At 46.3% G+C, this 24,664-nt stretch overlaps 1 protein-coding gene across 1 annotated transcript in view; it reads left to right on the top strand.

Annotated features, from left to right (window-relative positions):
• The window catches only part of WDR49 (WD repeat domain 49), a gene marked incomplete at its 3' end in the record, with an annotated part of 100,506 nt that overhangs the window by 13,965 nt on the left and 61,877 nt on the right, over positions 1–24,664 (top strand). Inside the window, exons 5-6 of the mRNA XM_015429452.1 lie at positions 12,866–13,033; positions 22,744–22,892. Of these exons, the coding sequence (XP_015284938.1) occupies positions 12,866–13,033; positions 22,744–22,892 (317 nt within the window). The remainder of the gene's footprint in view (positions 1–12,865; positions 13,034–22,743; positions 22,893–24,664) is intronic.

Raw genomic sequence — 24,664 nt, 5'->3', positions numbered from 1 at the left:
AACAGATGGTATGACTTACTGGTGCTGTCTGCCACCATTTTTAGCAGCTTTTGTCTTTGGAAAACTTTCTGTGGCTGCAAACTATGAGCCTGAGGCTAACATTTACCTATCACAAGATATTGCTGAGCCTATCAACCAACCTGGTTTGCCTTAATTTCTTTTCCCCACCGTCACCTAATTTTTTTGTTTTTGTCCCTCCTTCCCAGGCTCATTCCGTCTCCTCCCTCCCCTGGCTGGGGAGTTATAGCATATTTGATAGCAGAACAGAAAACCTCTGTTCGTATGAACCATGTGTGTATGTGAAGTTAATATTCCTCAGATATCTAGCAAAGTAGTGAAAGGGTGATACCCCCCCCCCACACACAAACACTTTACATACATTGTGATATTATTAATATGTATTGCAGGTTATAACCATGGAATAGTGGATGCCTTCATTTCAGTATGTATCGAAGCAAACAGTACTCTAACTTAGAGAGGTGACTGTAATTTGTATTTGTGGTTTTAGAATCCATCTTGTTTTAGACTTAGTTAAAGTACATGTGAAGTCTGAGATTAGGAATTAGAACAAGAAGTGTATCCTAAATTGGTAGCAAATATAAAATTAGAAAATCAGACACAAGGCCAAACAGAGAACTATCAAGAGACAAGGGTGTGCACACTGAGTATCTGATACAGAGAATCCTCAGGGCTGATACAAAGAGAACAGGGGAGATTTGAGAATCTCTAATAAATAGAAGAGGAGGGCATTTTTGGCAGGAACAGCTTGGCTGGAACAAGGTCAGCCCGTGCTTCTTCTATACAGTTATGAATGCTTATATGGAGTTATAAGCTATATAAGAACAGAGGCTTATAAACTACTGAATGGAGTAAAATAGGTTCTTTAACAATCCTGTTCCTTTTCTTTTAATATCTCCTACCTAATGAACAAATAGTACTCTGTTCACAGTAACAGAAAGCCAAGTGATTTGTTTTGTTATGATATCTGTTTTGGATCAGGGTCATGGGGGCAGGACCAGATGGAATTTTTGTCAGGGGGCCCATGGTGGCTCTCGGCAGTAGTGGATGGCGCCCCCTCATGTCTGCAGCCCCAAGACTTGTGCAACCTTGGAACAAAAGGATGCAGTGGGAAGGAAAGGCATGGGAATAGCATGGCTCCACTCGCGCTAATTAAGACCCAAGCCTAAGTACCTGCTTTAATGCCCTGCTCCACACATTGAACACATTCATTTACAGTCTCTTTCATACCCAAACTCATTGCCAAGCAGTTTAAGCTCTGAAATCAAAACCGCAGATTATCACAATTGTTCCGAGATCTAAGCCCGTGTCATGTCTCATGAAGATCGGCTCTTTAATTTTAAAAATGATAAAGTGTTCTGCATGCATGGCATACCTCTAACTATTCAGGTCTGGATAATTGATGGGCTTCTTAGCCTGATGGGAAAAAGAGCTCCTTTTTCTGCCACAACAGGGCTCTGGCCTTATATAAAATTCAATAGCAGAACCTCACTACTGGGGTTGCCAGACTTCACTCCTCCCCACCCATCTTGTAATCTTCCCCTTAAAGTGGGATCCCCAGTTTAATTTCCACTTATTTTAAGAAGTGAGTGGTGACTCATGAAAACTCATATTGAAATAAGTGTTGTTAGTCTTTGCGGTGCCCCCGGAGTTTTGTTTTATTTTGCGACCAGAGACGAACACGGCTATGCCTTTGAAGACCAAAGACATGTCCTGCCAAGATTCGTTGAGGGGGCCTCTGGAGCAATTGCCCATTTCCTGATTGGAGAGGTGTTGGAGGGAGCAAAGTAGTAGAGTTACCAGCCTTAAGGTGGGGCCTGGAGCTCTCAACCAATCTCCAGAGATCAGTTCCCTTGAAGGAAACGACAACTTTAGAGGTCAGACTCTATGGTATACTATAGAGTCTAGGACAAGATGACAGTCCTTGATTCCCATCGCATCCCTGCTGAGCTCTCTCCCCAAATCTCCAGGAATTTCCCAAGCTGGAGTTTGCAACCCTATGAGAGCAGCAACTATTTCTGGCTCCTGTTAGCCCTTCTGGCACTGATCCCAGGCAAGTGCGTAGGGTGTGTGAGTGCATATGAAGCAGGGGAACAGGGGAAGAGGTGTCAGCAGCATACCTAGCGGAAGACTGCTGGCTGGCATCTTGCCCAGAGAAGGCTGCGAGGTGCCTAGCATCCCCATCCCAGAGGCTCATGGGATAAGGTCTGGCAGTGTCACAATGAATAGTAACAGTAAGGCAGCTCTTCTACTATATCCCATTGTATCTGTGCATTAGTATAGCCACAACCATGTGGCTTTGGAAAGATTGAGAATTTACCGCAGAAACTATTTTTTTTTTAAAAAGAAAATTGAAGATAACTATGAGCTAAACATAAAATGTAGACCAGCTCTTAGTGCCAGATTATTGTCCGCCATCTCCAGCCTACTGGCACAATAGTTATCACAAGCAGATGTATATAGGAGTCTTAAAGGAAGCCTTAAAGAGTGTGTAGGGTTGCCAAGTCCATCTTCCACCCCCAGCGGGGGACTTTGGGGGTGGGGCATCCCCAACGTGATGACGTCACATTGGGGACGTCGCCCCCCCCCCCCCGCCTGTGCGCCGGATCTCCAGAAATGGCAGTTCTCTGCACTTAAAGTAGCCGGCAGCCGGCATTTCCCCTTTAAGAGCAGCTGCGTTTCCCTTTTAAGAACGAAGCTGGCATTTCCCTGCAGCTTGTGGAGTTCGCGCTTGGGATGAAACACGGGTTGCACACACTTAAAGGGAGAGAGATGGGTGGCTGTGGGTGTTGGGGGTGGGGCTTCCCCCACCGGCCATCTGGCCGGCAGCAGGTAGAACCCCCCCAAAACGGGGGACCCCTGGCAAACCGGAGGGTTTGGCAACCCTAAGCGTGTGGGTGAATGGAACACCCTGAGATTTCAAGCTGCTGTCCTGAGCAGGGATGGGCATGGACCAAAGAAGGCTTCCCTTCCCCCTTTCTCCTGGCTGTGTCTTGCCTCAGCCAGGAGAAAGGGGAGCCATCACCCAGGAAGAGGCTTCCCTTCTCCCTTTCTCCGGGCCACAGTGAGCTGCAGCCAGAAGAAAGGGAGGGGGATACCCTGGAAAGGGACTTTCCTTCTCTCTTTCTCCTTGCCATGACGAGCTGCGGCCAGGAGAAAGGACTGCCCAGAAAGGGGGTTCCCTTCTCCCTTTCTCCTGGTTGTGGTGAGCCATGGCCAGGAGAAAGGGAGGGGGGATAGTCAAGGAAGAGGCTTCCCTTCCCCCTTTTTCCTGGCTGTGGGATCGTCCCAGAAGGGCTTCATTTAACCCTCTGGTTTGGGTCCCCCCTTCAAAGTGGGAGAAAGCAAAACAGAAGGGTTAAATGGCTGCAAGCCATTTAAACCCTACAGCTGAACTGCAAAATCAGAGGGTTAAATATGGGGTTGAAGTGCCTCCAGTGGGGCATTTCATCTCCCCCTTTCTGCTGGCCCAGCTGTCTTGGGCTTCCCCCACAGCCCATTTAAAGGGGCGGTGTGAGGGGGCCCAAGACAGCTGAGCCCATGGAGAGAGACTGAACAGCCCTCAAGGGCTGAACCAAACAGACCGAAGTTTGGTAAATGTTCAGGGAGTGCATCTGCCCCAAAGATCAATTCCCAAGCCCTGAACTGGCCCAAGTTTGGCCTGAATTTTGGCTCATGAGCCAGTTCCTGCCCATCCCTACTCCTGAACCCCTAAAAATGAGCCTCAAATGTGGAACTTTGGGCCAAAGTTGTAAACCCTGTGCCCAACCCTTTCCTCCAAAGTGCTGGAGCTAGCTCAAAAATGGTGGTTGAAGCCCTGCTGTATTTCTGAAAACTCTAGTTGTAGCCTGGCCATTCTACTCACTCTTTATTATAAGGAGAGGGGTATCAGGTATCATTTCATGCCTATCTGATTCCTTTTGATTATATAAACTTCGTATTAGAGAGTCAACATGTCTGTTAAGGGTAATTGGATGATTGCAGTCCTTCACAGCTTTTACAGTGATTTACAAGAAAGAGTTGGTTTTCTGGTGCTTTGAGCCATGCTTCCTGTTGCTTACTACCACGTGGTGAACTACTCGTATCAGTGACTTATCATAAAGATTGTCACCAGGGCTCCCACCTTCCAGGTGGGGTCTGGAGTTCTCTTAGAATTGTTACAGATCTCCAGAGTACAGATATCATTTCCACTGGAGGAAATGGCAGCTTTGGAAAGTAAAACTCTATGGCATCACATCACATCCCCATGGAGCTCCCTTCCTGCTACCACCTTCAAATCTCCAAGGATTTCCAAAGCTGGAATGGCAACTGTAATTGGATCTCTTCACTGCTCTATTGCAAATGTCTGCTAGGAAAGGTATAGGGAGCAGAGGTCATTTCGGGGGGGATCGTGGGGGATCGCAGTTCCCCCGGGTGAGGTACGGGGGGTGGGGCACATGACGAAGCCCCGCCCCCTGCTTCCGGCCGCCCCGCTTCTGGCCCTCATTCAGCCAGGAGGAGGCAGGAGAAGAGGGAGGGTAAGTTGCTTCCTCCCTGCCTCTCCCCACCCCTGCCTGCCTGGGGCCAGGGAAGGCCTTCGCGGGGCTTCCTTGCACTCCCGCCAGCCTTGCAGGTCCACCGCCGGCCCCTCATGGGGCTCGGCAGTAGAGCTGCAAGGCCGGTGGTGGTGGCTGGGACCGTTGGGGGTGGGGTGTGTGGCCTTATGCCACACTTCCGGTGATGTCAGGGTGTGTGGCATATGCTAATGAGTTATGCTAATGAGTTCCCCTAGCTCTTTTTCTACGAAATGACCCCTGATAGGGAGACCAGTTCTCTTGCTTTGGTGGGAGACCTCCCACCCCAGGCCAGCTCTGTTTGCCACCATTCAGCTACGTGGTGGTGGGGAAATAGGAGGGCACTGGTGTTTCACCAACACTATGATGTCACTTCTGGCAGGACTCAGAAGTGATGTCATCACTTCTGGCAACAGACTAGCATTTGCCCCAAACAGAGGGGACTGGATAAACATATGGAGCAGAGGTCCATCAGTGGCTATTAGCCACAAAGTATAGATGGCGAACCTAAACAGCATGATAAAAAGTAGAGACATCCCCCTGCCAACAAAAGTCCGCATGGTCAAAGCAATGGTATTCCCAGTAGTCATGTATGGCTGTGAGAGTTGGACTATAAGGAAGGCCGAGTGCCGAAGAATAGATTCTTTTGAACTATGGTGCTGGAGAAGACTCTTGAGAGTCCCTTGGACTGCAAGAAGGCCAGATAATGAAACTGAAGCTCAAATACTTTGGCCACCAAATGAGAAGGGAGCACTCACTGGAGAAGACCCTGATGCTGGGAAAGATTGAAGGCCAAACAACGGGGATGGCAAAGGATGAGATGGTTAGACAGTGTCATAGATGCAACGAACATGAAATTGAGCAAACTTCAGAGGACAATGGAAGACAGGAAGGCCTGGCGTGATCTGGTCCATGGGGTCACGAAGAGTCGGACTTGACTGTGCGACTGAACAACAACAACAACAAATAGATGCAACACTATGTCAGGGGGACTGATGCTCTGTATTCTTGGTGCTTGGGGGGGGCAATAGGTGGAGGGCTTCTGGAGTTCTGGCTCCGCTGGTGGACCTTGTGATGGCATCTGGGTTTTGGCCACTGTGTGACACAGACTGTTCTACTGGATGAGCCATTGGCCTGATCCAACATGTTCTTCTGTTCTTCTTCTGTTCTTAATTTCCCAACTCAGATCTGGCAACCCCACTCACCCCTGCAGTGTGTATGTGGGAAAGAGACAAAGAGCAGGGGTTTAGAAGAGGATTTTAGGAGGAGGAGGAGGAGATTGGATTTATACCCCGCCCTTCACTACCTGAAGGAGTTGCAGAGTAGTTTACAATCCCTTTCCCTTCCCCTCCCCACAACAGACACCCTGTGAGGTAGGTGGGGCTGAGAGAGCTCTCTTGAGGACTGCCCTTGAGAGAACAGCTTTGAGAGAACATTTGACTGACCCAAAGTCACACCAGCAGCTGCATGTGGAGGAGTGAGGAATCGAACCCGGTGTCCGTGGTCTTAACCACTACACCAAACTGGCAGGCTGTACAATATCAGTCCTCCTTTTGAAATTCATGTAAGGTGGGAACATCCAATTGGCAGCTTTTAGGCCCAGGCCGTTGAAGCAGTTTTATTTTGGCTCCAAGTTTGGTTTACAGGCTTTAATTAAAGTGGGGGTAGAACTCTTGCTCAGTTTCATTGAGGGGATCAAGTGGGGTGGCAAAATAGATGTTCCCCCTAAGATTGCCAACAGCCTGGAGAAAAATGATCCTGCTCCTTTCAAAGAGGCTTAATGGGATGTTCTTTACCAGGTGATGTTATTTACCTCCATGCCATGAAAAGTTCCAACTGCCCATTTCCACACATTAAACCTCTGTTAAAGCAGCATCGTTTTTTCCCCCTTCTCCAGGCTATTGGCAACCTTTTGCCCTGCTGCTCTCCCCATCCTACCGTCTTGAGAACACAGTGGCCTCAACAATACAGAAGCAGGGAAATCTCTGTTGTAAGGGAGGCCATAGTGATAAACACATCAGCAGACTCCATGCCCTCAGCAAATCCATAAAAAGGGGATGTTATTTCTTTTCCTCAGACTGAAATTCAGTAATAGTTGGTGTTTTGATCTTGGATGTGTTGTCAAATGTCTTTTTTTTTTAAAGAACCCAACCAAGTAGAAGCTGATTAACAATTAGGTCTATTTAAGGGCCATCAAATATACGTGAGGGAGCTACTGCAGATACGTGGCTGAGAGACAGAAGAAAATATAGTTGACACAAACACAGTTTCAAAACATTTCAGTGTGGGCAGATTCTAGGAGTAGCAGTGGCCCCTGCCACACGGCAGGGGAAAAGCCGCCAAAAAGTGTGGCTTTTAAAAGCCGCGCCAAAGTTGAAACGGCGCGGCGGGATCCCACGGATCCCCTGGCCGCGCCGCCTTTTCTCCCCGGCACGATCAGACGCTGGGGAGAAAACACGGCCCTGACGGGGAGCCTGCCGAACTGCGCATGTCCGAGCATGCGCAGTTCGGCTAGGCGCCGGGGATGCGCCGGCGCAAGGACGCGCCGGCGATCAAACGGCCTGGCTTGCCGCGCAGCTTCCCGATGAACCACCAAGGTAGGTGGTTGCAAGTTGGGGCGGATTTTCGCGGGGAAGGGCCAGTTCGGGGATGGAAGCACGACGCTTCCCAGATGTTGTGGTGTGATCGCGCCGGTTTGCTCCGCCCCCGAACTGTCCCGCTCCCGGCCCAAATCGCCTAGTGTGAACAGGACCAGTATTGCTACAAGGATGAAAACAAAGTAAGAAAACTCTTTGTATTTTTTTAAAGGGGATGGGATTAAACAACAACCTTTAGAATTCTTATGTTCCGATTATCAGAGGCCAAAGAGAAGAGGAAAATGAGAGAAGTGATTAAGGCGGCTAATTTTATTAACTGGTTCCTTTGCCTTTGAGAGCAGCTACATTTGCAGGTATTGGAAGCTGATAATGCTTATTGTAATGTTGGCAGAAGCATCCTGTTTATTTCTTGAAATAAGGCTGCTGATAAGGGAGAGGGAGGGGTGCCACCCTCCAGGTGGGGCCTGGGGTCCCCTGGAATTACAGCTCATCTCAAGACTACAGAGGTCAGCTCCCCTGGAGAAAATGGCTGCTTTGAAGGGTGGACTCCATGGCATTGTACCATGCTGAGCCCCCCCTCCCCAAACCCCACCTTCTCCTGGATCCGCCCCCAAAATCTCCAGGTATTTTCCAACCCAGACCTGGCAACCCTACTGGGGCAGCTGTTTTTAAAGATAATGACAACACTTTTGCACATAGGCTTGCCAAGTCCCCCCAGGAGGCAGGGAAACCCCTGCAATAGGGGCCCGTTCCCCACTGCCGGCGGATCAGACCCCGGGGGGAATCCCACCCCGACGTGCACATCACCCAGAAGTGACACGACCATGCCGGGCATGCTGGGGGCGGGGCCACGGTCATCCAAGGGAAAGCTCTACGGTTTTCCCTCGGATGGTCGTGGCCCCACCCCCAGCGTGCCCGGCGTTGTCACGTCACTTCTGGGTTACGTGCGTCCGGCATGCACTTTGCGCATGTGTGTGCACTCCAGCCACCAGCTGGGAGTCCTCCGCTGCGGCTCAAAAACCACTTGGCAACCCTATTTGCACAGAACATAGACCTCCCTCTAATCTAAAGTCCCTCAAAGTTTCAAGTGAATTAGACAAATGGGTCCAATTCTACACACTCCTGTACAAGGTATCTCGAGCCATCCTACCTGTGGAGCTGCAATCTGTGAGGGGAAAATGGCCTCACCCCCACAAAGGAGGGATGGAAGGAGAAGGACCCAGCCAGACTCACAGCTCTGCCAGGCCCTGTACCTGACTCTTGCTAGCCAGGAACTATCCTACACAGGTCGCTGCCTGGAAAGTTATGAGAATCGAAGAAGAGATGGCTGTTGATGGTTAAGCATCCAAACACAAGAAACCATACAGTTGCCTACAAGTTGCTAGGCCATGCTGAGGCCCTCAAGTACCTTTCCTCTGAATGTGGAGCTTCCATTTAGCCATGATAGTGAGTGGACCTGTCCTCCATGCCTTAATGTAAATAGTGGGTGCCTGCTGTGTCTCTGTATGATTTCTGTTTATAGCTTTCTCTTCTTCCAGTCAGCCTCTGTTGTAATCTCACCTGAGGCAACAGAATTATCCACTTTCTAAGGAGGCTGCCAATTAGGGTTGCCAAGTGTAAATTCCTCCGGAGTGGGGGACTCCCTTCCGGCGTCTGGAAACCATAGAGTTTTCCCTCGGATGACCGTGGGCCCGCCCCCAGCATGCCTGGTTTCCGGGTGACACTTCTGGGTGACGTGCACGTCGGGGTGGGGTTCCCCCCGGGGCCCGATCCGCCGCCGCCGGGGAACGGGCCTCTGGGGTGGGGGTTCCCCCGCCCCCCCGCCCCCCCGGGGGGGCTGGCAAGTCTACTACCAATAGCACTGCTGTATCACTCTGCTCTGGTTTTGCCCCCTTCCAATCAGGAGGACCCATGCAGTGACTCATGCAGAAACCCAGTGGGTGGGCTTTTTTGAGGGTAAGCTGCTGCACATTGTAAAAATAAAGTTTCCAGGGGGGGGGAAGGATGGGGGGGTCCCCTCCAGTTTTAATCCAGGAGAAGAAGTTTCTTCAGGAATCTGAATGGCAATCTGTTAAAGGTAAAGGGGCCCAGGTCTCTCTGGCTTCTGATTTCCTTCAAACTAGGGTTGCCAAGTCCATCTTCGACCCCCCGCGGGGGACTTTGGGGGCATTCCTTTTTTTCCTGGAGGGGCATCCCAACGTGATGACGTCATGTTGGGAACATCCGCCGCCCCCCCCCCATCTGCCCATGCACCGGATCTCCAGAAACGGCAGTTTCCTGCACTTAAAGGAGCTGGCGTTTCCCTTTTAAATGCAGGAGCCGGCGTTTCCCCTTTAAGAGAAGCCGCATTTCCCTTTTAAGAGCACGAAGCTGGCATTTCCCTGCAAGCTTGCGGAGATCCAGCTTGGGAGGAAACACGGGTTCCACACACTTAAAGGGAGAGAGATGGGTGGCTGTGGGTGTTGGGGGCGAGGTTTCCCCCGCTGGCCATCTGGCCGGCGGCGGGTAGACCCCCCCCCAAACGGGAGACCCCTGGCAAACCGGGGGGGTTGGCAACCCTACTTCAAACATCCCATCAGCATTTGGAAACACATTCTTGAACTTAAAGAATGCTGAGACCTACTTCATATGAAGCTTTGACTTATGGCTTCTGCTGAGATTCCTCCCCCCCTCCCTTGGTAGTTTTAATTTTTTGCTTCATTCTTTAAATATTAGAAATGAACAGGTCGTTTCTGTCTCAATTCCTCTACTCCTTTTCATCTCTTCTTCATGCAACAGAACACTTTAATTTGTTATATATCTTCCTGATACGGAAATTTCTCTAACATTACCTTTTTTCAGTCTGACATCCTCCAAGGAGCTTGACTTACAGTATAATTTAGTCAGAAACAACTTTATGTCTTTGTTACGAACTGTGAAGATTACTTGGCTTCTAAACCTCATAATATTTCTCTCTCATTAATATCCCTGCAGCCCAAAGAGTCTGGTCATGAAGCAAGACTCTGAGTTTTTTTTAAAAAAAGATATTCTAATCTGTCTTTCCAGATGGACTGCGAAGCAAAATTTACCACAGAATATAATAAACCAATTTCCCAGACAATTATGGTATTTTTTTTTTTAAATAGTAATTTAGTGTAGGATTATCGGGTGTTTGTGGAGGAATAACAGCTAATTTTGTATTTCACCATTCCTTTATCTAGGGCTATTTTCACACATTACACATTGTAAGGTAAGCCCATAAAACCATTTACGTGTACGCAGAAAAGTGTAATGTATGATCACACACAGGTACAGGAACCAGTACTTGTTGTGCCTGGAAAAGGGAAACAATGTAGATTTTTCAGCAGCAGGTTGATAAAATCCCTGTATTCAGCCTCTGACAATAGTCTGGCCACTACATTTTGGATCAGATCACCATTCAAGTCTACTTTGATTTTAATTAACAGTTTTTAATGTTTTATGTTTTTGTTAGGTTTTATTTTTGTAAGCTGCCTTGGGCATGTTCTGTGGAGAACTGGCATAATTTTTTTTCTAAGCAAATAATCAACTCCTGGCTCTTCTGATTGGGATAATTTCTGAATTTGCCATTTTAGTGGAAGGTAATTGATTCAATAAGGGGCAAACAACTTTGGATACAGTTGCCAGCAATTCTCAGGAGACTGGGGGTGGAGACGTACACAAATGGCATCTTGTAATGGCATGATGTCACATCCTGGAGTGTCTGGCAATGTGGTGACATCACTTCTAGTTACCAGGCTGAAACTGATGTTGTTCCCCTCCCCATTTTTCAAGGCAAAGGGTGGGAGGTTGCCCACTAAAGTGGGCCAAAGCAGGCAACCAGGCCACCTTACTTCTCCTTGAGGAACCTGATTTATCTGAATCTGGTTTCAGGCCTGGGTTTGGAACTGAAACTTTCCTTGTTTACAGCCTAGTGTAGAAGAAATCTAGTGCTTCTATGAAGTCTCCTAGACCAGGGGTGTGAAACTCCTTCGTTACGAGGGCCGGATCTGACATAAATGTGACTTTGTCAGGCCGGGCCGTATGTGCCATAAATGTAATTCCAGGTACCAGAGATATAAACTGTATAAAGGACAGCAGCTGATAAGTTCCGAGTTGGTGTATCCTCATTGCAAGGCCTCTTGGTCTGGGAAGGGGGTGGCAAAGGAAACCCACATGGGTGGACTGGAGACCCAGCAGTGCAGCATAGGCAGATGTTCCCACACTGCTTGACTGATGCAGATGAGCTTGTTCCACCATGCTGAAGCCACAATCGAAGTGGCTCCGCCCACTCCCCCAGCAGTCTCCTGTTCCCTCCCTTGCACTAGTTGCTCGCGGGCCACATAAGAACCCTGGATGGGCCGGTTCTGGCCCCTGGGCCTTATGTTTGACACCCCTGTCCTAGACTTTTCAGCTGCTTTCAGTGCTGTTTACTGTGGTTCCCTTCGAGACAGTTTGTGTAGTTGGAGTAGAAAAGAGCAAGAGTCTAGGAGCACCTTAAAGACTAACAAAATTTGTGGCAGAGTATGAGCTTTCATGAGCCACTGCTCCCGTCTTCAGATACAGCACTCCTTTGCAGTGGTTCCATTCCTCTCTGGAGGGTAGGTTCCAGAAGGTGGGACTGGGGAGATTATTGTTCCCAGTGTTGTTCTGCAAGTTGTGCTGTGAAGTTCCTTAATGTTCATTTTTGTTGCCACCCATCTATACGAAACAGTTGGGAGAGGCTGTTTGGGAATATGGACAGAGTTTCATCAGGATTCTGATGACACCCAGGTCCAGGATAAGCATTCATAGAGACAATGAACCATTCACATGGAAGTCTCCCCCCCCCCCCCCCCATTTTCATTGCTCTATCGCTCCATGACTGCCGTTCCTCCTGCCAACAGAGGCTTTTAAAAAGTGGTAATAGCTATATCACCGTTATAATAGTATAACAATCTATTGCAACAACTTACTAATTCTAAGCTGTCATTTAAGAAAAAAAATAAGTCTCTTGCCATTTTTGATGCAAAGTTATAATGAGAAATATGCAGCCCAGTTCCTTTCCCCTCATAATTCTGCAATGTAAATGGCTGGAGACTTAATTTAAAAAATGAACACTGAGAACTAATACATTATTGCAAATAGATTGTAATAATATTATACCACTATCACAATGTAGCTATTACCTGTTTTAAAGAAAAAGCCCTCTGTCGATGGAAGGTATGATTTGACTGAAGGAAGAAAAATGTTGCCATTGTGGGAGGGTCATGCAAATATGCATACCTTCTTGTCCACACAGCATCCAAAGACAAATTTTTCTAAGAGGAGTGTATCAGACCAGGTTTGGGAAAGATTACAGTAAAGTGGGGGAGATCACAAAAGCAGGACAAAACAGGGTGTTCATGTGGATACTCCCCCAAACAACACTGCAGAAAAGGAAACCAAGGTGGAGCAAAATGTCTGTGTGGAAACAGCCCACATCAGCAGGTAAGAACACCTGCATCCAGCATGTTAATGTGGAAAATTTCCTCTCAAAGGGAAGACATGCACTTTAAAAAAAAAGATTCAGGTGAGTAGCCATTTTGGTCTGAAGCAGCAGAACAAAGTTTGAATCCAGAGGCCAAAAAAAGAAAAGAAAAAAGGATTCATATTTGACCTACCTCTTACTTTGTGCTGAATTTAATTCAACTGTCCTCTCTTTCCCATCTCCAATTTCAGTTGCATACAGCTCCTCTTTAGATGTCTTTATTTCTGTTACAACGAGTAGTATGAACACTCTAGTCCTGGCCTGGAGAGAGAAATTAAGTCCTCGTCTTACAATGACAACCTTTCATGTCACTCAAGGTGTTAATTCTTTTGACTTCCATCCCCGGCTCAACCTAATAGGTATGTAACTAATGATTTCTGCTTTATTGTAATATGACAACCAAGTGTCTGAAGGTATGTCTACACAGCGGATGTAAGCTAGGGTAGCAGCCATTTGCTCTCTTCAGGGAACCCTTTGAGTTGTCGACATGGGGGGGGGAGTAGTAATCTCTGTCACTCCCAGGATTCTATGGGAGATGGTGTGATGTTTGCAGCACCATCCAAAGCAGAGGGACACCCTTCAAAGTCCATTGAAGAGCTTAGTCAGTGGACATAGGAGGGGGTCACTCTGCTTCAGAAGGCAGTAGTACGCTGCTATACAATCAGTAAATAATTTTGCAGTTCAGATATATCCTCCATATATGTTTGGCATAGCATGTGCATGTAAGAGCTTGGCTTTGGATTCGGTGTTGGATCAAATGAGGTGCACAATGCAAGGCCCATGGGCTGCATCTACCCTACCAAAGATTCTCCTTCCTTCCTTCCTCCCCCGCCATGTGGCAGTTCAGCACCATAAGAACATAAGAACATGAGAGAAGCCAATGTTGGATCAGGCCAATGGTCCACCCACTCCAACACTCTGTCACACAGTAGCCAAAAATCCCAGGTGCCACCAGGAGGTCCATAGAATCATAGATTCAGAATTGGAAGGAGCCATATGGGTCCCTAGTCCATCTAGTCCAACCCCCTGCTCAATGCAGAATCAGCCTAGAGCATCCCTGACAAGTGTTTGTCCAGCTACTGCTTAAAGACTACCAGTGAGGGGGAGCTCACCACCTCCCTAGGCAGGTGATTCCACTGTTCCACAATGCAGAATGTTCATTGCAGAATGTTCATTCTCAAGAAAAGCTTTTCCTTGAGGAAAGGGACCAATGATCCAAATATGGCTGGTAGGCCTTCCATTTCCTATCCTTCACATGTGCTTTCCAGCGCTATGCTGTTACGAACGGACACTTTTATTTGCGTTTAAGGAACTCATGAATGAGCATGGCCAAGTTCTAGTGGCTGACTTTTCATGCTCAGTTAACAGATATTATATTTACCTTCCAGCAAAACAGCGGTAAATCAACTCATGATTTTTCCACCGATGATTCCCCATTTGGTCCTTATAATCTGGTGATAATATTATGGTACTATGATGTCAAAGTCCCCCCCCCCATCTAGAGCAAGGAGATTAGATTTTTGCAAGTAAGTCACTTGTTGAACTTAACTTACTTTGCAATGCCTGTTTACCTGGAACTGAACATCTCATATAAGTGATCTGTTCACAATTTCGTGTAATTTGGCATCTGTCTAGTGGCAGCCTTCAATATGATAGCTAACTGGACAGACACAATAAGGGCTTACTGTCAATGAACAGTTTTCCTGGGCTTATGTGCATCCTGGAGTCCTCACGAGCAGACCAGGTGTCCTTTAAAAATAACATTTCAGATTTACGTGATGCTTTTGCACCTGCCAAGTCAGTAATAGTGCTCATGTTCAGCATTTACTGGACTAATTAGGGATTTGCTGTTCTTTCTACCTGAAGGGACCCAGAGCACTTATGACAGTAGCAAATATAATAGAAACACACACAGAGCATTTAAATAAAACAAACAGGAAGTGACCATCTAAAATCTGGACCTGTCTTGAATCCAGTGATCCAGCTTAATCAAGGACATGAGTTGTAGTTGTCTCCTGCCCTTCCTGCCCAAAGGCCCATGCCCCTGGCCATGGTGAAGACAGGAAGAACAGAAAAAGCACAGCTGGTAAGGCAGATGGCAGCAGTGATGTGCTCCCCCACTCTGCCCTTCTTCTTCTCTGAGCCTCTGGCCACTCCCAAGCTGGTGGCAGTGCAAAAATGTGTCCAGTTCCCGACCTTTGATTAACATAAACATGTTCAGCTTTGGAAGTCAGGCAGACAATTTGAGCAAAATTTAAGAATACTAAAGAGACAAGCCATGTACCATTGCCCTCCTCAAAGATAACCAGGAAAACCCTTCTTTGGTTAGTTGATCCCCCCCAGGGACAGTCATGGGTAAACAGTGTAAGAGTGCATGTGTGAAAACCATCTGGGAACAATGTTTGAAAATGTGAACAACTTTTTTGAGAGTCTGAGAATGCTGCTTGTAATGTGCAATTGAATTTGTGACCCATTCACCAGGGCATCAGAAATTGTTCTGGAACGAATCAGCAAAATATATAGTCAATTGAGATAAAATAAAAAATCTTGGACACAGTACTGTTGTTGTTATATATATTTCCAAATTCCCCACAGTAAATAGGTACAATATATAAATAACAATAATCATATAGACCTTGACTATATGCCTGTAAGCTAAAAAACTGGGGCACAATCCTAAACAGTATTATGCCTTTCTGTGGTCCTTTCCGCATTTGCCTGCCACTCCGGATTTTCTCAGTGTTCGAGTCGAGGCGATTTAAGTCCACGGCAAAACAGCATCCAAATAACCCGGGGCAACAGCAGGCTGAAACCCGGCTGACCACTGAAGGGAGGTGATGTAATGCAGAATTGGGGGGGAACCCGGGATAAAAAGAAGGTTGAACTTGATTTTAGTGCAGAATTGCTTGGAGGACACACTCAAAATGGGGGGGGGGGAGAACTGGTTTAAAAAGAAGGTTGAATTTGATTTTAGTGCAAAATTGCTTTGAGGACACCGTGGTGAGCATGGATTAAAAGGAGAGTGCAGAAAGGACCTCTGTCTGTTAAAGTCAATGGGTTTATAAGGCTGTGACTCTGCTTAGAATGTCATCGCTGTAGATACATCAAAGAATGCTAAAGAGTGGGGTGCCAGGGTATTTTTTCCTCAGGAATTTAAATCCAGCTATGACCAGACTCTAGGGTTGCCAGCTGCCTGGTTCAAAAAAACCAGACCCGTCCCTTGAATAGAGGCCTAAGGCGAGGTTATCTTCCAGGTGATTTTATTTACCACCCTGCCATGAAAACCTTCAGCTACCCATTGCTATTAATTAAGCCTTTATTAAAGGGACAGGACATTTTTGTCCAGGCCTGTTGGCAACCCTACCAGATGTATCACACATACTGGTGTTCTTTGTAAGAGTGGTACACACTCCCAGCAGGCCTGTCCAGAGAAAGTGGCCGTACTGGAGCAGTTGTCATATGGGACATAAGAGTGATAAAATGAGGGTGTCGTTTTCTAGGGCTGCATTTCCTACAGCAAATTGTAGTAAATTGTGGTGAAGCTATAAAATACGGCATTTACCTAGCAGTGATGAGGTCTTCAATTTTCTAAATGACTACATATCTATATATCTCTTTCATGTTTATGTCACCCTTCCTCCAAGGAGCTCACGGCAGCATACCTCCATTTTCCCCCCCTCACAACAATCCTGATAGTAATGATGACCTTTTTCTCACTCACACGGAGTGCCTGCCACCCTCCACAACCTCTCTCCCACAGGTTTCAGGGTAACAGGTAGGTGAGGGAGTCAAACATCACTACCTCCTCTTGTCTCATTTAAAATATATAGAGAGGCAGGGGTCATTTCGTAGAAAAAGAGGTGCAGGAGCTCATTAGCATAACTCATTTGCATATGCCACACCCCCTGACATCACCGGAAGTGTGTCAGAAGGCAACGCTCACCGCTCAGGCTCCACTGGACTGTTTTGGATTCCTAGCTATTGGGGGGGGGGGAGAATGTGCAGATCTGTCCTCGCAGAGGAGGGAGAGCTTGTACCTGAATAAAACCTGGTCTTAAAGGTGCCACTGGACTGTTTTGGACTGGGGGGCCGGGGGAAGCTCTGCAACTTACCAGGCTGCTTCTTGCTCTGGCTGAGGGCTGCTGGGAGCAGGGGGTGGGGCTTGTTGCATGTGCCCGCTGTAACGATATGAGCTTATGTTTGTATTTCTGTATAGTGGTGATGCTGCTTATGTGTGTCTCTAGCATGAATACCTATGCAATATGTATTCAGGGATTGCTGTATGTTGTGTGTTGCTTTGTTCTGCATCTCATGCTTGCCTAGAAATAGGCTGGCCTGGGCCTGCCGTTGCACATACGGACCATGTGCGTCCCTGGAATGTATCCCATGACTCTTTGGGATGGAGAAGACACCGCGCCATTGCACCCACTTGGAGAGCTATGGAAAATCCCCAGCGAACCCCGGCATTCTTGGAATGGAAAGAGCAAGTGACCCTACTCCCTTAATCTGGTTTGGAGATCTAAAGACAATAGCGTTTATGGCTTTGGAGCAGGAACCAGATCTGCAAATCAAGAGGTGTCCATGGGAACGGAAGATTCACACCTTGCCAAAAGGCACCTTTGATGTAGGAGTAGGATCTGCATATTGCCACCACCCCTTAGGAGAGCGTCATCCCCTTCGTCATCCCCTCGTCACCCCCTCTTCATCCAGTAGTGATAGTTTAGAGGACGGGTTTGATAGTTTATGGCTGGATAGCACATGCCCCAAAAAGAGTTTATTTAAGGAGAAACTCTCCTTTGTCTCTCTGGTTAACCCACCCTTCCCATAGCAGTGCACTAAGGTGCTACAAGTGACTCTACTACTTAAGTTCTCCGGAGTCGCGACCCAGAGAGCTCACACGTGGTTTGGCTGGTCCTACCTGTGTGCCTTGGAGTTCACAAGCTGCTGCATTTCGGCTGCCCAGCGTTTCAAGGAGGAGAGTTCTTCCTCAGCTGGACCTCAGATGAGTATAGCCGTGCCCCATTGTGTCATCCCCATTTTGATGCTTTTGTTATTTTCTATGCTGTAATTGTTCTGATGTACTATTGTAACTAAGGAGCTTGTATGAATTTGTGTGATTCCGATTTTGTATGCCTGATGAAAAACCTTTAGTAAAGACAACATTTATTTAAGGACTAGCGTGTTGTCTCACTTCCTGGGATATAGCCGAGCGTCTCATTCGCCATCCGACCTCTGTATAGACTGGTATAGAACTTACGCACAGCCACAAACACCCAATTTTCCTTGGTAGATAACTTGGATTGGGTCTCCAGGAATTTCCTGGAGAAGTTGGCATAACACCGCCCCCTGGGCTCTTTACTGCCAGAGCTCCGCTCCTGTGCGCTCCTGCAGGAAGTGACCCCTGGAGAGAGGCATGAGCATTTCAAATGCCAGGTCCTCCCTCTTACTCGCAGAGACATCAACTTACACAGTAGCCCAATCCCCTTTAATAATTGCCCTTCACTCAAACACCCAGAGCTTTTTGGGGTTGGGGACTCAAAACAATGGCCCTTTCTGCACTCTTCTTTTAACCCATGTTCACCAAGGTGTCCTCCAAGCAATTCTGCACTAAAATCAAATTCAACCTTCTTTTTAATCCAGGTTTTCCCCCCACACATTCCGCACTAAAATTGAGTTCAACCTTGTTCTTATTCCGTTCCGCCCCCCTCTGCATTACATTACCTCCCTTCAGTGTTCAGCCCAGTTTCAGCCTGCTGTTGCCCCGGGCTATTTGGATGCTGTTTTGCCGTGGACTTAAATTGCCTCAGCTCAAACACTGAGACAATCCAGAGCGGCTGGCGAATGCGGAAAGGACCTCTGTTTCATTCACATGCTGCCACCATTTATTCATATCCTAAAATATACAGAGACTGAGATTTTTGTTTGTGTGTGTCTTTCTTTCCCTGAGACAACCAGCCCACAGGGTTAAGAACATAAGAGAAGTCAATGTTGGATCAGGCCAATGGCCCATCCAGTCCAATACTCTGTCACACAGTGGCCAAAAAACCCCAGGTGCCATCAGGAGGTCCACCAGTGGGGCCAGGACACTAGAAGCCCTCCCACTGTTGCACCCCCCAAGCACCAAGAATACAGTGCATCACTTGCCCCAGACTGAGAGTTCCTATTGGCTAATAGCCACTGATGGATCTCTGCTCCATCTGTTTATCTGATTCCCTCTTGAAACTATCCATGCTTGTAGCCGCCACCACCTCCTGTGGCAGTGAATTCCATGTGTTAATCACTCTTTGGGTGAAGAAGTACTTCCCTTTATCTGTTCTAACCTGACTGCTCAGCAATTTCATTGAGTGCCCATGAGTTCTTGTATTGTGAGAAAGGGAGAAAAGTACTTCTTTCTCTACCTGCTCTATTCCATGCATAATCTTGTAAACCTCGATCATATCACCCCTCAAACAAGGTTAAACAAACAAGGGTTAAACAAACAAGGCGTTAACTTTTATTTCAGGTTTCAAGATAATATTGAAGAAAGTCAGGTAGATGTTACCAAGTTTGTTTTCAATTGAACTTTTGAACTGTTTCCCTGTTCCAGCACTTGGGATTCTTCATTACAAACTTACCCTTTTCAGTCAGCTTTAAGCAGTGCTTCTCCACATTAACTATAATCTCTCAACTCCTGCCTTCAACTCTCTGGGCACTCTAGCTGCCCCATCACATGGCACAATATTACTGTGCTACTAATGTGAGTAGATTTTTAGATAACTATAACCAGTGTGGCTTTCCTAGAGGAGTTCTACAAGCTTTTGTCTTGCAGGGGCTCTGAGGATTCTTATTTCCTTCATAAAATTCCAGTTCTCTATATTTCTGAGGGGGAAAAAAACATAATAGTTCCAACTGTGTTGGGACTAAGGTGTGAATTGTTGCTCCTATTTTCTCACCACTGTCTTGGCAGCTCAGAAATGCCCAGAGGGTACTCTCTCTGTGGCGCCCTTCATGAGTCAGATACAAATGTAAGAGCATGTTGAGAAGAACACCTGCTGACAGGAGGAATCTAAGTTTAGTGCTAAAAAAAAACCCCTCATAAAACCATACAGTGAGTTGGAGTTCAGCTCCATACAGATGTGAAATGGGGACGATAGGTAAGAAATGGGAACAAAGGGAGCCTCGGGGTCTCAGAATGGGGTGTTAACGAAGCATGGATAGAAAAGCCAATAAAGAAATATTGCCAGGGATCAGAAAGGATGCTGCAAAGTGTGAAAGCTTATCTAGTACAGATAATCCTATACAGTTCAAGATAGTTTTGAAGAGCAAGTAGAAAGAAAAACAGGAAGACGGCTGATATATTACACAATGCAAATTGCAGGAGCGGAGAGGGTGTGTAGAGTCTACCCTATGCAAACAGTTAAAGGCTCGCACAGTGGGGAACTGTCAAACATCCATTTCTGAACTGAAGCATATCAAGGCTGTTCAGAATCTCACAAGCTCAGGGGATCTTTTTTTTTTTTTTTTTTGAGAATTGTAACCCCCTGTGATCACCAGAACCAAAGAGAGCATTGCATGGAAACAAGTCACATGATTTCCTTGACCAGTTTTGAGTAGTGGTTAGGAGTGCGGACTCTAATCTGGGAGAACCGGGTTTGATTCTCCACTCCTCCACAGGCAGCTGCTGGTGTGACCTTGAGTCAGTCACAAGTTCTTTCAGAGCTGATCTCCCATGAGCAGTTCTCGAAAGAGCTCTCTCAGTCCCACTTACCTCACAGGGTGTCTGTTGTGGGTTGCGGAAGGGAAAGGAGATTGTGAGCCACTCTGAGACTCCTTCGGGTAGCGAAGGGCAGGGTATAAATCCAATCTACTCCTCCTCCTCTTCTTCTTCTTCAACCTAGGGTGACCAGGTGTCTTGGAATTTTGTTACCCTACTCCCCCCTCATTGAGTGTCATACACTACATGCTCATATTAGTTGTGAACAAATTTAATTGGTGTAAATCCTGGCAGTTTGGTGAGGATGGGGAGGTTTCTCCATTAGAGATCTCAAGTCCTCCTGGAGGAATGGCTGGGAGATTCAGAAATTGTTTTTTAAATTTCTGACTGGTTATAATTGATAGATTGTTCCAGGGTCAGGTCAGGCCTGGCTTGTCACATGGCCAGTGGTGAGGGGGTTAACTCTTTGCTGAGGCACCAGTTCCCTGACTTGAAGTAGCCCCTGGAATTGCCACTGGCCCTGCTGCAGAAACATACAGGTTGCCTACTGTTTCCCCTAAAGTGGCAAATACCAGCTCCAAGGGGCAGGAGGGAAGGGATTAAACTCCCCTCCTCTTGTGATCCTGATCCAAATCATTCTGCTCTTGGTGGATGTTTGCCAATGAAAACCACTGGGGAGATCCAGACACAGATCTCTTAGTGTCTTGTGCTACTTGACCCTATTGTTGACAGGTTTCCCCAAGGAAGACAGAATGACTACTGAACCAATTTAGGTCTATGGTTTAAATGTGCGGAGATAGAAGAGAGAGGCAGAGAAACTTTGGTGGTTGCTTCTTAACCGTGGAATGATTTCTTTTGGAGGTTTGCCAGTTGCAAGCATCAGAAAAGCAAGGCTTTATTTTTTAAAAAAATATCAGACCAAATGCTTTATTAGAATGAGATTCATTTTAGACAGGTTTTACATTTTTAGGGTTGTTTTTTAAAAAAAACACACATGAATAAGCAATAGGGCAAAGAAGCAATTTAAATAATGCATTAAATATTGTGTATCTTTCCATGCAGTACTTTTGATTTGCAAGGCCTTTACTGGAACTTTCTTTCCAAACTCTGTGAGATCATTAGGATTATTCTAAAAATGAAATTCCAAAGGCCATAGAGTTGACTCCCTAGCAGAGATGGGATTTGAAACTCAGTTTCCCCCAGTCTTGTGTGTTCTTCTTCTATGGATCACACTAATTCTAAATAAAACCACGTATTGCAAAAATAGCAGCAGGCTAGTTTTTAGGATGGCAGTAAATAACCCCTTGGACATTTACAAAATATACACATGATCGGGCGTCACACTGGGGAGACCAAAGCTGTCCTCAACTGTGCGAAGCTTGCTGAGTGACATTGGGGTTTTTCCCACATTCTTTTTTGTTTGGTGCTGGCCCCATACTTTGTTCTATCCCCTGATTTCTGCACATATTTTTTTGCCTTTAGTTTTCACTACATTTTTTTTTGGTGTCTCGCCCCTGGTTTTCCCCATTCCTTTTGAGACCACTTTTGCTCAGTCGTTTTCTGGAAGCCAATTTTGAGTCGCCTTTTTGCTCAAGCATAATGTTTCTGTTAGTTTTCTTTGTCTTACTCTTCAAACCCACTTCCAGCCCACTTTTTGATGACTGGCCTGTCAAATCATCAAAACACTCTTCTCTCCCCCCCCCCCGCCTGCACTGAAAGATGAGTGGTTGCAACACTAAGATATTGATATATTGATATAGCATTGTAGGGATAGGTCAAACAGGGTTTCTGAATTAACAACTTTCATTTTTTTAAAAAAAGGAGGAAGTCTCTATCCCCCCCCCTTCATGGAAATATAAGGGGGAAAACCATATCTCCATGTGGGAGTTGGGGATAGAGACTTTCCTAAAGAAGAAGAAGAAAAAGGCTGGGGATTCAGAGAATGTGCTTGACCTATCATTACAATGCTGTATTGCTATATCAATATTTTAGTGCTATTTTTTTTAAAAAGGAAGCCATATTATGGATATAGTGATACAAGTTTGTTAAAAAAAGGGGATGTGTGTGTTGTGATTCCACCAATGATGCTACTGATGATGACAGCACTCTCGCTTTAAAATCCTGATTATTTAAAGCATGTGGAAAAGAAAATAAACTGACTCCACACCTGTGAAAATGCAGAGGGAGGGCAGATGTGTGAAAGACCCATGCTGAAACTGATTCTAATGTGAAGCAAACTATGCATGCTCCTTGAAACAATGTGGGATAAATATGCAATAGAATCCATTTTTGTTTTTTACAGTTACTACAGCTGAGGTTTATTTATTGATTTAGTAAGAATTAATTTTCTTCTCCTAATTTTGTGGCTTCGAACAGCAACCGCAGGAGTTAATCGCCGTGTTTGCCTTTGGAACCCTTACGTCACCTCCAAATCTGCTGGAGTCCTGGAAGGCCATTCAGACAGTGTCATAGCAGTCCAGTTCATTACTGAGCGCAAACTGCTTCTCAGCTTTGCAAAGGATAAGGTGAGTAGGAGCCAGTCAGAGACAGTTAGTTTTGGATCTCTAAGCAAGGCTAATAAAATGAAACCCAAAGGGCCACAGTTCCACAGCTCAGTAGCTGTTCCACTTTGCAGCAGTTTAGACTAAATCGCGGGATGCTTGATCACCCAACATCCTGTTTGCTGGTCGCAAACAGGGAGCCGGTTTCTGATGATTGATTTAACTGTTCATCAACCTGTTTATGCCTGTTAGGCAGGTTGCTTCACTGTATTCCTTTCTAATCCCAAGCACATTACAATTGGCTTTCTATGCCTGTGCCTTCTCACACAGTCTGACTGAGCTCTATTACCATCCCCTGTCCTTGCTGCATAATGGCTTGGCTTAGCAGGCATTTTTTAAATAATAGACAACACTGTTGCATATCATATAAATCAGTCATAAATAAATGCTGGGTTTAAATAAAATCCTACCTTTCTGTGTTCAACTATACAGTCCCTAGTGACACTAATGTAGGATTGCCAGCCCCTAACTGGCACCCTGGAAAGAGAACTTAATTTTTCCTCCCATCGCCCTTTTGGAAAGTGGTTTCAAACAGGGGTTTATGCTGCGAGGTTTCCTGCTATAGCAGGAGATCTGCCCTCTCTAATCTAAAGGCAGTGTCTGCCACATGTGGGCTGTTGAAGGAACACAGTGGAACCCTCTTGGGCAGGCATTTGTGGCTGTTCAGCGTGAACCTAATAAACTGGGTGATGGACTCATGCGTGACTGTCACCTTCAAACGTGGTAAGTTTGACTGTCGGTCATGTTCCTGGTGAAGTTTGCAGCATCCCTAACTTATTGATTGATTGTTTATTTTCATTTACTTTATTTATACCCCGCCTTCCTGCCCAGTGGGGACCCAAAGTGGCTTACATCATTCTCCTCTCCTCCATTTTGTCCTCACAACAGCCCTGTGAGGTAGGTTAGGCTGAGAGTGTGCGACTAGCCCAAGGTCACCCAGCCAGCTTCCATGGCAGAGTGGGGATCTGAACCTGGGTTTCCCAGTTTCTAATCCAACATTTTTAACCAGTACACCACACTGGCTCTCAATCGCTTGTTGGAATGTACCATGTCAAGTGTTCAAAAGAAGTCCGCTCCTTCAGGGTACAGCAAAGGAGCAAGCGTAGTTAGATAGAGATATGGATGCTTCCCTTTTTTCTACCCCGCGAAATGCTATTTCCTTGTTTGTTCCAGAATGCAGTTCTCAGGCTGACTTCCTTCTTCCACCCCACTCCTCTTCCTGTCAGCCATGTAGCTAGAACCTTAAAGCTCTCTTTTTCTCTATCTAGTAATATAACTTCCTAAACAAATTCTTTCTGCTCTCTGGAACTGGGTATGCCTCACATTGTGACTCTTCAGGGCGGAAAAAAAAAAGAACCTTCAGTCGTCCAACATCTATATCATACGAACAGAACCGATTGCTCACTTAGAGCCTCTACGTGAAATGAAACCTCTAAGCAGGCAATTAAAATGCATTTTAGTCTACAACTTAAAAAAAATATATATCTCCTAGTATTTAAGTGTATTTAATTTCACTTCATCCTTTAGAAAGGCCATTTAAGCTGTCCCCCCCCCGAACCAATTCACATGTTACAAAGTCCTCCCTTATGTGTCCGCCCATGTGGTTGCCACAAGGACTTTCAGTCAGATGGGCTGTGGAAATTCCATGCTTGGAACTTAATTCCCAGGCATGAATGTGCCTGACTGGGGTTGAGACCATGGTGTACAGGAAGAAGAGGGGGCTTAAGCCTCCCCAA

Source organism: Gekko japonicus, unplaced genomic scaffold, assembly GCF_001447785.1.
Source record: "Gekko japonicus isolate JY-2015 unplaced genomic scaffold, Gekko_japonicus_V1.1 scaffold193, whole genome shotgun sequence".
Classification (NCBI taxonomy): domain Eukaryota; kingdom Metazoa; phylum Chordata; class Lepidosauria; order Squamata; family Gekkonidae; genus Gekko; species Gekko japonicus.
This window is presented reverse-complemented; position numbering and strand designations above follow the sequence as displayed.